A 13,927-nucleotide genomic window follows, 5' to 3' on the forward strand; every position below is an offset into this window, starting at 1 on the left:
TGGTTTGGCTGTGTATTTTGGATTATTAATCCAATTAATATGTTTTCTTGGCTTTGCATAAACACAATTATGCAATTTAATGTCTGCCAATTGCCCTAGAACGGATCTGGTAGCTCATTGTCAAGATGTTATAAAGGAATCTGTAGCTTGTTATCAAAATTCGAGATGCATGTTTCCGCAGTTTTGCATGTTGTGTCATGCGGTCAAAATTCAGGCTGAATTAAATCTCTTAATGAAATTCGAAATTAAATTTAATTATGCATTTATTACGCCATTCGACACAAAATGATTGTATTAAAAATTAATTCAATTGAAACATGGGGCATTTTAACATAATATTAAAACACGCTGTGTGCTGCACCGTAATGTGTTAAATGTAATATTTTATTGATTAAATCTCAGAGGACTGCCATAATTCAAAGGGTATGCTAAGTCCGCTGCCCTTGACGTTAATTGCCTATTAATTTGCAGCAACATTGCGGGAATTCTATAATTCAATGAAATTGAATGCTCAGTTGCAAAGTGTCAAGTGGCAAGCCAAATGGAGTTGCGAAAGTCATGTAATATGGAAAATCCACTCGCCATGAAAGCGGCCAGTTCAAATGAGGTTAAAGTATGGGGGCCAAAAGCCGATGATAGCAGGCTACTAAATCAATAAAATGGTCAAGCAGTTGGCAGAGCATAAGTCGAAAACATAAACACATAAAATGCTGCTGGCCCATAAAAAGGAGCTTCCATTTCATTTGTAAACAAAGGCATGCCGTCCTCTAGAAAAATTTTATGCGGGCCGGGAAGTCTGATAGAAACCCCTGGCTTTTGTTAGCCCTGCTGAGCTTTTATTTTCGCTATGCTGGCTGATGTTTAAAAAAAAAAAAAAAGCTAAATAAAAAATATTTCCTTTTGTCCCAAAACCCCAACACAGCTGTCCAGATAATGCGTCCATGAGTTGGCGAGATGGACGGATGTTGGAAATCAATTTCAAACTGGGTCCAAATTCCGTTAAATAACTAAATTGTGGATTCATGACTTCCAATTTTTGGGCACCATTCCCAATAAATTGTTATTAAAGGGAATATATATATAAAGAAGGCGGTGTATACCAAATGCTACATCTGGCAACCCCATTACTCAAAGCATCTGCCTTAAATGCCTATCTGGCATCCCTACCAGGGGAAGCCCCTTAATTAAGGCAGTTGCAATCCAAGAAGTTTAAGGAGTACTTTAATCCAGTTATTGTAAATCCCATTGTACTTTTTTTAAATAAGGTATTACTTAATTACTTATATGCTCAAGCAAACATATACTCATACAAACTTCTATCAATCTTAAAAATATAACATATGATATAGGGACAAGCTAAACGGAAATGTTTAAAAGGTCAAGCGGACAGCTTGATAACAGAAAAATCAACTATGTGGAAAACTGAGGAAATTATCCAAGGAGCAAAAGTGAACATCATCCACTATTTTATTTATTTTATTTACGCTTCATTTGATATCACATCTCATTCGGGCCTTTTTTTCCTTTGCAGAGTGCTAAGTTCCATTTCTCTTTGGGTTTTTGCCCTCCCTTTAATTTATTTTTTTATGTTGACAAGACAATTTGCAAGATACATACCAGTCATGTAACATAAGAAGTCGGCCCAGGACATACATATACACAAGAAATAAAATATTAATGCGGTAGATCAAAGCGAAGCATACCGTAAAACTTGCGAATTATTCCGCGCATACAAACGCCCAAAAGGAACAACTTTTATTTTGTTTTCTGTTTGTTGGTCCAAAAGTCAATTTATGGTTTTCCACCCGCATAATTTCATTTTATTCTGCTGTGCCATATATATTTTTTTCCACCGATTTTTGTTTGTTCATATGAGTGAATTATGTGAAAAGCGCGTATTTGTTAAGGTTCGTTTCGGAGGTTGTACATTTTGTTTTGTTTAAGTGAAGGCTTTGTTAAAATAATTTTACCCATTAAATATGTTTTTATTTTCGCGCTGAAAGGCGGTCATCAATTTTTCAAAAGCCGCCTGTCTACAAAAAACCATATTGAAAAAGTCTATAGCATGGCAACTCGATTATACTAAATTAATCGGAAATTATTATGAAGAGATTAAATTTATTGATGGCTTAATATTAAAGCGATTTTAAAAGTTTAAAAAATGCACTGCCCTGTTTTTACCTTTGCCGTATATTTAGAAAATGCCCAGCAGGTGAAAGAAAATAAAACATATTTTTATATCGCCGTTATGGGATGAGGTAAACTGCTGACAGCGCTGACCAGAAACTGCATCGCCAAAGCCATTTATCAAAACTAATAGCCGTTAGATAAGGCGTGAAAAAGTGGAAAACGTTGGGACGAAAGTAAAACCATTAAGGGGAAAGCGATCAGAAGTAAGAAAGGCAAACTAGCTTCGAAAAAATAAGGCATATCGGAAGTGGGAGTAGCCTTTAAAACCATTATAATGGAGTGCATTATGTTTGCTCTCAGCAAATCTACCAATAATGTAACAGGCATTTATTGAAGAAAAATAAAAAATCTAACTGAACAAGCTTAAGATCTCATTTAGGAGCATGAAATGGACCCAATAGATCTAAATAAGGATCCTTAAAATCATTATAATAGAGTACAATACATTTGTTCTCAGCAACCTTACAAGTAAGGTGACATTTTACAGTTGAAAAATAACAAATCTAACCAAAACCAAGTTTAAGATCTCCTTTAAAAATAAAATATGGAACCAACAGAACTGAATACAGATGGTAACAGGAATATACCACAACCCAGGTGTATTGTTTTTGAGAGGGATAACCCTAATATTCCCCAACTATACAATGTCGTGATCAACCTAGCCATTGAATATTGGAATTGGTTTCTCGGAAAACTGGAACAGCTGAAAAATCTCTGCTTTCGACCTATATGCAATTTAAAGTTTACACTATCTGCAGATCCTGAGATTCTGGATAGGATTAGCCAAACAAGAGGATGGAAAACGGCGGCCTTTCGATGCATAGAGTTCCATCCAAAAATTTCCTTAATGGCCTTAGTGACTAATCAAGATATTATACTGATCCATGATGGAAGAAGCAACACACACACCAATCTACAGAACTTTCATCAAAAGGACATCACCTGTGCGGCCTTTCGTCCTTGGTCACCGGTATGCGAATTAGCCGTAGGATGTGCTTCGGGTATATATTTATGGAGGGAGAGTGGAAGGTCCAACCACAATATTCGCCATATGCTGGGCACCCATCTCATGAGAGTCCTGCAGGACGAGGGGCACAACTATGTGACCTCACTGCAGTGGAACGAAGATGGTACCATCCTGATCAGTGCCGCTTTGGGCTCATCGCACATCATCCTTTGGGAACCGGACTGTCAGCAGAAGATTCGCTTGATTCCAGCTCCCAATAGCCTGAGTTCCTTTTCCCTACTGCGATATAGTCCCGATTTCCAGGTGCTTTTCTGCGCATCCTGCGAGGCCGGAGCAAGTCTATGCCAGTTGAATAGGTCGAAGTGGAAATCGGAACAGGTCCTCATGCGGAATCGCATTCAAACGGCTGTCTGGACCACTTGCAGTTCATATCTGCTGTTTGTGCGGGAGGGCAGTACTCGTGTTTACTCATGTACCAATGATGGGGAATCAACGATTTTCCTCCGCCCCAAACCCCAATGGAGGGTCGAATTGGTGGTGGACCTGCAAGAGGTCACCACTTGTTCCGGGGAGCAGAGGTGCTGCGGGGAACCCCACACCTTCGCCATGGATCCTCTGGGCCTCTATATGGCCATAATCTTCAAGCAGCAGTCCTTCGTCCTGCTCTGCCTTTTGGCCAATTTGCGACTGGGTTCACCGCGTCTCCTGCCCCTTGAATTTATAAATTGCGATAACGATGGCGAGGAGTACCCAACTTGTATGGGATTTGGAATATCCGATCCGCAAACTCGATGTCTGGTGATTTGCTGGAACTTGGGGCATATTCAGCGATATGTACTAACTGCAAAGTGCTTGCAAGAGGCCCAGGAATTACATAATATAAAGTAAGGAAGAAAAAATCAAGTCGTCAGAATCAGAGGGAGTTAAAACAAACGAGTTCCGTTTTATAATGTTTATAATACGAAATATCCAAAAGAAATAATCGATTAAGGTGCAAAACCAATTATTTATAAGAATTATTACGAGCCAACTGGAAGAGAAAAAATATACCTCTTATAAGGTATTTTAAAATATTCATAAAATCATTTAAAAGTTATTTTAGACAGTATTTATGTTTGCATAACAAAGAAAATATATTATTTTTAGAAACATTTTGAAGAAAGAATAATACAATTTATTATAGGCATTACTATCCCTATCACGCTTCATACAGATATATTTTTAAGATCTATTCCATTTTAAGATAATAATTATTTATTTTTTGCATATTTAAAGCCCACAGATATTTTTCACAACTCAATTAAGCCCACATAATTATCCGAAAATACAAACATAGTGTATATTTCCCTCATAAAATTAGATAAATCTGGTAATCATTGGAAACAAATAATTAGAGTTGAAAAGAAATATAATATCTTATGCTAGGATTGTAAATGGTGTTGTCTCTATCTGGCATCTTTATTTTTCTTTTCCCAAAATTGTCGATATTAAATTTTCATTCTCTCACATGAATATTCAGCGGAAGCGCTTATGCAAATGGAAAATAACTCAAGTCGGCGAGCAACCAGTTTTCCAACCCGATTTCACCATCGCCCACCTGAAACCCACGAATGTCGCTTATTCCGCAGGTATTTTCATTCACCTGACAGTCGTGAAGTAAGCTTAAAGGCAATAAATCTTTGCCTCGATTTCTGATTGCAGACCGAAAAATTGGTTTTACACAGATTTAACTCCTTTGTAATTGACGTTTTTTGTTCTGCGAGGGCAAATCGTTGATAAGGGAAGGTTACGCGATTGAAAATAATTTTATCATGGTGCCCAAAAAATAACCGATTGTTTTAACGAAAAAAAAGGTTCAATTGGCAAACGACTTTTTGCCGCAATCATAAGTATATGTATATGCTTAATGTCCTGGGTCTTTTTTATTGGAATGTTCGATTTTCTGGGCTAAACTGGTCTTTAACGACTCCCCTGATGCTCAAACATGGCGAGGCACGTCCCAAAAAGGCACAGAAAAAATAAATTAATGCAGTCTAACGACCAAATCTCAATGGATATTCACGAATCAAAGTTAATCTAAGGTCCTAATGGAAATTGATTTCATGGCTTATTCGCTGTTACTCCGAACTGCGCAATTTAGTGATTTAATATTAGTTTTAAAAGTCCAATCAAATCAAGTAAGTCCAAACCATCTGACCAGGTAAATATTAAAAACAAAATGATAGACTTCCACTTGCAATCAAAAGCGTTTACCCACTTGGCCATTTCAATATTGGCCAACTAACAACAGGCACAAAAAAAAGGGAAGCTTAGTAGGAATAATCTGGAAAGAAAGCAAACCCAAATCGCAATCTCAATTGCGTCCACTCATCTTCAAACCAACATTGACTTTGGTCTGCAACTTTCCTTAGGTAAACATCTTAAAACCCAAATGCCTTTCCTCCTATAAAGTAATTTCTGGGGACCAAAAAGATATTGCGCTGACCAAAGCGGAAAAAGCGCAAAAACATGAATGCAAATAAGTTCTCCAACAATGGGCAATACTCGTGAATCACTTAACTTCCATAGACCACAAAAGTTGGTAGTCTTTGTTGTGGATTCGTTTCGGACCCATCTATTCGTATATGTAGCAGAACTAATGGAATTATCGGACTTACGGAGTAGTCAGTTGCCCTAGAAATAGCCTGGCATATTTGAAAAATACAAAAGCCGTCTTAAAATCAACATTTTTGTTTCGTTACTGAAGTTAAGACCAAAGCAAATAAACAAAATGAGTTTTTACTGCTTGAAAACAAAAACACACACGAGTATTAAAAAACTCTAAGGGCCGTAGCATTAAAGTTTAATGTTGGGAGTGAAAATGTGTAGCCATAAAAATCATTTAAATGTTTGTTTGTTTTTCGGAGACCCAGATATCAACCCCATCCCCTCACATTGTCAACGTGTGAAAAAGCCTGGGGGAGAAGGCATATTAATAATCTGACAAATCCATGTGATACTTTAATTTGTAAAAAAGGTTTGGCTTGAAAAAGAAAACCATATTTATTATTTGGGGGCACAGCTGAACTAAATGAAAAATGGTATATTAAGTAAAAGAAAGACTCTCTGAAGAGATATATGGCCGCCCTATATGGAGAACACCTTCCTCACAATCACCAAATCCGTATAATCCAAGTAATACTTTAACATGTTTTATAAAGTTTTGGCTTAACAAAAACATTATAATTAATATCATTTTTGGCATTGCTTTACAAAATATAAAAATATTTTAAAGGAAGTCTCTTCGAAGAACAAATATTATTATCTTCCTTACATAGAAAACACCTTCCAATCAACCAAATCCATATAATCTGAGTGATTCTTTAACGCGATTTACAAAATTTGGGTTATACCAAATTTAAATATTTAATATCAGAACAGAATGTTAAAACAGAAACAAATTATTATATAAGTTTAAAGGAAGACTCCCTGGAGAACAAATATTATCACCCCGCCTTATATTGAAAGCAGCTCCCTTAGAAACAACCAAAGCCTAATAATCCCAGTGATACTTTAATATGTGATGTAAAGTATTGGCTTTACAGAAATAAAATAGATATCATATCACAGGGGGAAAGGATAAACAGAATAATAATATTTCAAAGCAAGACTCTCAAAACAACAAATGTTATCAATCCGAAAATAAACCATATCGGTGTAAAGCAAGTGATACCTTAATATGTTTTATAAAGTTTTGGCTTAACCAAAATAGAAAATGTAATATCACAGGGGGAATAGCTAAACAGAACGTAATAATATTCCAAGGAAAGTCTTTTGGAAAAACAAAAGGTATCACCCCTCCTATTATGGAAAGCACATCCCTTACAATCAACCAAATCCGTATTTATTGTTTTACCATATTTTGCCCAGGCATCAAAAATACAATTTAATGCAATGAATGCGACTTGCCAAAACGGCAAAGTTGGCAATAATTTTGTGCAGACGTGGTGTAAGCCTTGATATGCTGACAATGTGAGCGTTGATTTTTTCTGTCAGTTCTCCAAAGAGAACTGTAATAACAAAAGGACCCAAGAAGGCAAATGCCAAGTACACGCTAGACATACCAAATAACTTTACTTATTTTTATGTTCTTTGTGTGGGGGTAGCAAGGGATGGGGCCTACGGATTACATATTTTCGCCCACCCCGGGAGATTCTGGATGATTCCTGGTTGGGGGGACGTGTCTCAAATGGCGTAAACGCAGAGCAATCAGCAATGAGGCATCAATAATTCTTAACGCGTTTGCGGCACTTTCGGTGTCGGAGCGGTTAGGAATTCGCTTTGTTTTCATTATAGGATCGAAAACTGGTGGAAAAAACGCGACTTGGCCCATTAAAACTAAAGTTTTTCCCCAAATTCTCTACGTTCCACGTTTAACTTTTCCCATGACCTAAGCGAGAGTCCTGTGGTTTTTTGATTTATGGTCCCCAATGGCGGGCCCCCAATATTTACGCCCAGCAGCCCATCTTCAGCCGAGTGTTTTGTTTCGTAATCACGTTTTTATCTTTTACTAAACAACTCATGTATACGACCGCGTAAAATTTTTCTCTACCATTTTTGGTTTGTTTTTTTGGCAAAGCCTCTCACGTCGAGATTATTTAAAAATAAGGAAAATGATGGCACATGACGCGCCAGGGCGAAACTTGTTTACCATCAAGTATATAATGAATCTTGCTGTGGAAACCGATAATTGACAGGAAAAAAAAGATTTCGCAGTTGCCAGGAGGAAGACAAAGTAAGTGTCCTTAGGCAAACCGTTCACGTAGAATGCTCAACTCAGTGTGGATGATTTTAATAGCCCCAAGCATCCAGGCATCCAGGTATCCTAGGCATCCCCAACTGCAATTGGTAATTTAAGTAAGTAACCAAAGTTCTCAAGTTTTTCCCTGAAGTGATGTCATAAGCAGTCCAACAGTCCTGTAAAATTTGTGAATGTTCTAGTGTAACTTTTTGCCAAAAACTTGTAAAATGTTTTCCTGATTGTGAGTGCAACGGGAAAGTTTGTTAGGTGAGTAGTAAAATATTTTCATTTTCACTAACCAGTCATATGTTATATCTTATTTACTGTTTAGAGGGCTGAAACTGAAATCATCACTGCGTTAAGTGCTGATAAATGCCATGCCAGGCGTGCCCTCAAATGTAGGCAATAAAAAATAACATTTCTTTGAAAAACAAACAAAATACATTTTCACTTTGACCAATAAACAAACAAGCTCTGTTTTATTTTCGGTTTAATTAAAATTTATGCATGTTGAATGCGACATCATAGATTACGGATGTTCGGTGGCGCACACAAAACCCAGCTATATATTTGAATTTTGCTCAAAAATCAATGGGCAAACTATAGCCTGTTTGGCTTTTTATTCTTTCTGGGGACTGCAAAAAGTCAACAGAAAGCGAGGCGAGGAGCCAAAATAAATTTCCAGCCGCAAATCCTTGACAAATCTGCTGCATTGGCTTTGGCGGCCGTCCTTTCGAGATAAATCTTTATTGCCTCATTTTGCTTAAAGTTGATTCTATTTTTATACGCTGCCGAAGGGTGTGTTTGTATTTTGATTGCTAAAGACCTTTTGACCTTTTTTGAGCCTGCCAAGCGCCGATTTCTCAATGTCCGGTTAAGGTTCTAGTTTATTATCTGCCAGTTAAAGTTATCATGAACATTTCAAGAGTTTGTTATCAGGCGGTATAGTTTTATATTCAGTCTGACAAGCCAAAAAAGATAAGTTTCGTTTTTTCGACCTAAATATTTAACTACAGCATTGCCTTAATAGCAAAAGTTAACATGACATTGAGGAATCGAACCTAAGAAGTGTTTTTAAGTGCCCCTAAGAAATCTATCAGTTTTTTTTTAAATCAAACAAACTAAAAAAAGAAAAGTTTCGTATTGTCGACACAGAATTTTAACTAGATCATTGCCTTAACAACAAGAGTTAACAATACATTGAGAAACCGCACCTGAAAAGTGTATTTAAGTGGCCCTAAGTCGTATATCAGGCGATTAACCTTCTTTAAACTAAATCTGACAAACCCAAAAAGAAAAATATTTTTTTCTTCGGGCGACAAATTGAACTATATCATTGCCATAATAAAAAAATTAAACCTGACATTGAGAAATCGGACCTAAGAAGTGTATTTAAAAGTCCACGGCATCTTTTCCCGTCGCTTTACACGAGTTACATGTATTTTTTTCCAGGCATTCTATTTACATTCTAGTTTTTTTTGGCCAAACTAACACAGCTTGTGGCAGTGTCTTCGGAGTGCGGCCAAAAAGACAATGGCCCAGAGATAACATGGCTGACGAAGAGCCCGCATTGAAGCCGGAGTCAACAATGGCAACACGACTACATCAAGACAAAACTTTTCAGGAAAGGAGACGAAATAAAAACCTTAAGTATTTCAAACAGCCTGGAAGAACCGGAAAATATGATATGTAGACGGGTAAACTTATTTTGCGATTGTTAAAACCCTAACGTTAAGTCGACAGTAGTCTGTTTTCCTTGGATTTACTTATTTATAAAGGGTTTAAGAAATACAAAAAAATATGTACCGAATATTATACTTACATTATGGCTATATCTCCGACATGCGAATATCCTGTTTCGTGGAGGCACCTTGAGTAAGTATAACTTAAATACAACCGGATGAAATTATGAAGTCCCGGATGCTGTGCAAACAGCCACTGACAGAATCCAAAACTTTATGTTTACTTTTCCGCAGCTGACGCTTTTCCCGCCGTTGGCTTTTCATACGTAGATTGCTCACACAGTTTCCATATTATTTTATTTTATTTTTACTGCTGAACTTTGTACAGACACTTCCTTGTTATTCTTTGTCCAGCACGGAAATTAATTTAATTACTTTTGCTCTGCGTGTGTATTTAACATTTAAGGGAGACTTTAATAGCCGATTCGCATTAATTGTCCGCTAATCAGGTGCAAAAATAAACATAAAACTGTCCCGCAGTGCAATTCAAAATGATACATTATCCGCATATCGAAATTAATCCTTATGGATGGGGAAATGGGCAGCACGTGCATCTGTTGTCATATTATGGATAATGTAACTACAGCTCAAAGTGAAGTGAACCTGATTCGAATTCAATTGGGAAATTGAATTTCCATTTGATTCAGTTTGCATGGAACTACTATATTCAATTGAGTGCAATCAAAGGCAAGATTGTTTGGGAATGCTCCAAAGGCAAGAGGGTCAGATTCGGATAATGAAATCATGTAGTGGGGTGTATGATTTACCATCTGCCTAATGAACTTTAAATGGGTCTAGAGAACTCTTCCTGAGGAATTGCAAGATATAAACTAATAAATTGTAGAATTTTTTAGTTGAAGATAGTTTGATTCAAAGCAAGAAGGTCATGTTTAGATATGGGGTATATGATATACCATCGTTGGTCTACGGAACTCTCCCTGTAAAATTTCTATATATACACTAACGAATTGTACAATTTTCGGTTGAAAACTGTCTGACTTTCATAATTTTTTGTTGCAAAGCAAGAAAGTAATATTCAAATAATGAAATAACGCATTGAGTTATATGGTTTACTATCTGCTGATAAACTTTAGCTTGCTCTAAAGAACCCCCTGAGAAACTGCCATAAACTAAACTAATGAATTGTAGAATTTTTTGTTGAGAACTGTCTGAAAAATGCGCCAGCACACATATACTTTCAATGGTAAACCGATGTTTTGCTGCGCCTGACAGGCTGCAATAAAAAAGCACGGCCACGTACGCAAACATATAGAGCGGCATAAAAATGGCGAGGCAATGGGAACCGGAAACGGAAACCCCCCTCTGAATGGGGGGGGGGGGGCGGTAGGCGAAAGCGAAAGCCCGGGCAAACCGCTGATGTTCAAACAATAAAGTTCAAGGGTATTACAAACAGGGTTTCAGAGCCACACACTCGCGTGTGCTTAAAAATGAGTAATAGGGTTTGCAAGTTGGTTGCTTTTCTGCAAGGCCCCCCGACCACGCCTACTTTTGGGTCAAGTCGAGGGCGGCTTGGGCTGTTTGCTTTGGGGGCTAATGGAGCCTAGTGTTTACCGAATTTTAATTATGCTAATGCGAGGCGTAAGCAACACCAAGGCAGGTGTATTCATCTGTGAATGGTGTATTATTCCTTGAATAATACGAGTAGCAGTAGTTCTACCTTGCTCATTTGCCTTCTCCTTTAGAGCAGAGTTCTACCTGGTGTTTTATGGCTTTAATTTCCGGAACAACGGAACTACCAAGAACAGCAGCGATTATCTTTCACGTCCGTTAATTGGAGAAGACTCAGCTCTAATTAGAAGCGGATTAAGGAGTTTAACAGCAGCTTTGTCTTATCTGAACACGGTGTTAAATGCTTTTAACTTCGATCGATTTGTATAGAAACCATTTATCACAATGAATAAAAAATTTAAATCCACAAAATGTTATACACATTGTAGGCAATGGCTTTTCACGCCTTCTGCATATTTTCACAACTAAATTCGCTTCTAAAATAAACCTAGATTTTTTATTTCCATTTGGTACTTCCGCACAAAATATTGGTTTGCAAAATGTTCGTGAAAATAGAATTTATCATTCGAAACCGTAGCTTTTAGCGCATTCATTTTGCTATTAGAAAACAATAAATACATTTTTATAATTGATTGATGGCTTATCTGTTGGCGAATGCCACTAATCAAAGGCCACTAATTTAACTAACGAACCAGCAAATAAAATAGAGCGCACTTTTTCGAGGATGGGACTTTGTGGCAGGCAAAAATAATCCTGAAAGCGGGGTTTATGCGTAAGCGCTTGAGTTAGGTCAGAACCGGAAACTCGTTGAATTTTCATGGATAGATCCGCAATTTGGACTCACAGCTTGTTCAATTACAGGCTACGAACACTCCGCAAATAATTTACATATTTAATTTTTGGGGCCGACAGCCGAGCCAAACTATCATTTTTGTTAATTGAAATACGCCGAAATACACGTATGACGCGGGGCGAAATCACGGACGAGTTGAAAGGATGGCCAGGATAACGAGGCGCGAGGATAACCGCACTTTTAGCCAGACGCGAAGGTACTGAACACAGCGCCCGGAAGACGGCAACGACTGGCATTCGAAAGCGCAACAGCATCTGGAATCCGCAGGACAGGGTTGTTCCGGCGCGACGAGCAAGGACGACGAAGGACGAACCATGCCGAACATCCTTCGGATGGATGCTGTTCGTCTGAACGCTCTCAGGGAAAATCATGCAGATTCAGCGCGGCTCTCTGCCGAAAGGATGCCGCTTACTCGTTCAGTAGGTCAGAAACACATCCGAGTTCCACAAACAGACGAGTCCTGAATAATTGGCAAAGAGATCAGTTTGTAGGTTGTTATTCAAACAGTTGGACTCATTTTCTTTTTGAGCTTAAATTAATATGTTATTTTAGGCAACTAATAAAAAAGAAAATAAAGGCTATATTGAAACATCCCAATCTAGAGTATCTATGTGTAGAAATAACTTCGAAGGATCAATTAAAAAAATTCGTTGTAAAAATAACATATCATTTTATAAAATAAAAGTTGTAATATTATCCAATCTTAGAAATTGAAGATAGGCTAACGTAATTAAAGATCAGCCTTGTTAACTTGGTTCACATAAACTATTTACATATCTTAAATAATAATAATAATTAACTAAGAACTCCAATTTAAGATCAAGTTACCATAAGCTTTATTTCCATCTCTAACAAAGAAAGCTTACTATGGAACTGGATCTTTATCCGTATAGCTCTTTTGACGTCATCGTTTATGTTTTACACTTATGTTATATACATTTATACTTTTCTATAAATACACTTTTTTTCTGAATTTAATGAAATGCCGCCTCTTAATATCCTTATGACTTAACAAGTTTACAGCAGTCAGTTCAATGTTGTGTACATACGTATAAATACTTAACTCTCACTTTGTAGTATTGGTTCAGCCATCCTGATAATTTAATAAGTCTGTTTTATTTTTATACGATAAGTATTGTGATACAAATGACCCTTGACAAAGGAAAATACACATAAATAGTGGTGCTTTCATGTCGACAAAAACATAGCTCTATAAAAAATTCTTCAAAATGCATTCAATTGTGAAATCTCAATGGATAAAAGTTATATATATGATTAGCCGCTACAGCTTGATGTAGATGTGTATATACTTATGTGAGGGAAAAAGTGGTGGGGTAAACAGTTACAAAACATCATGGTCGTATGGCCGGCTGGATGTGTAAGACATTTACGAGCGTTTGAATTTGACAGATTTCTTTTATTAGAGCGACAGACAGCGTCAAAGGAACTGGCAAAGCGCTCATGCGTGCAAAATCCGAGTGCGGCTTGCTATATCCCATATATACCATATATATATACTCTAGCTGGGGGTTCCGAGTACAATTTAATAAAAACAAACAACTTCAGAGGGCCTCAGGCGATTGAAAATCCCTATGAAGACGTCATAAAATCTTTTATGCAGTTCAGCGCATTTCCTCCATACACAGAGCAGATAAATAGATTAGGGAACTTTGGAAGTAGACGGGCCCCTATTAACTTATGCACTTTACTTCTCTCACACTTTCGTGTTAGTTTGGTAATTAAAAGTACATAATAAATTAGCATTAACCTAGAAGTTTGGGGCTTAAGTTTTCTCCTAACTCACATTAAGAATTAATTTGACGAAAAGTTGCTGGCTTACTTAAGAATGCTAGTCAAGAAATCAA

The 13,927-nt window shown here is 37.2% G+C and overlaps 2 protein-coding genes across 2 annotated transcripts in view; one reads left to right on the plus strand and one right to left on the minus strand.

Moving 5' to 3' along the window:
• Window positions 1-10,116, minus strand: part of LOC108017914 (uncharacterized) — a 127,031-nt gene extending 116,915 nt beyond the window's left edge. Inside the window, exon 1 of the mRNA XM_065865755.2 lies at window positions 9,760-10,116. The gene's annotated coding sequence lies outside the window, so the exon portion shown is untranslated. The remainder of the gene's footprint in view (window positions 1-9,759) is intronic.
• Window positions 2,678-4,188, plus strand: LOC108006899 (aladin). Its single transcript, XM_017070528.4, has one exon. It carries the CDS (start codon window positions 2,735-2,737, stop codon window positions 4,043-4,045), a length of 1,311 nt encoding a protein of 436 aa, XP_016926017.3. The 5' UTR covers window positions 2,678-2,734; the 3' UTR covers window positions 4,046-4,188.
• Window positions 10,117-13,927: the final 3,811 nt, after the last annotated feature.

This window comes from Drosophila suzukii, chromosome 2L (genome assembly GCF_043229965.1).
Source record: "Drosophila suzukii chromosome 2L, CBGP_Dsuzu_IsoJpt1.0, whole genome shotgun sequence".
Taxonomy (NCBI): domain Eukaryota; kingdom Metazoa; phylum Arthropoda; class Insecta; order Diptera; family Drosophilidae; genus Drosophila; species Drosophila suzukii.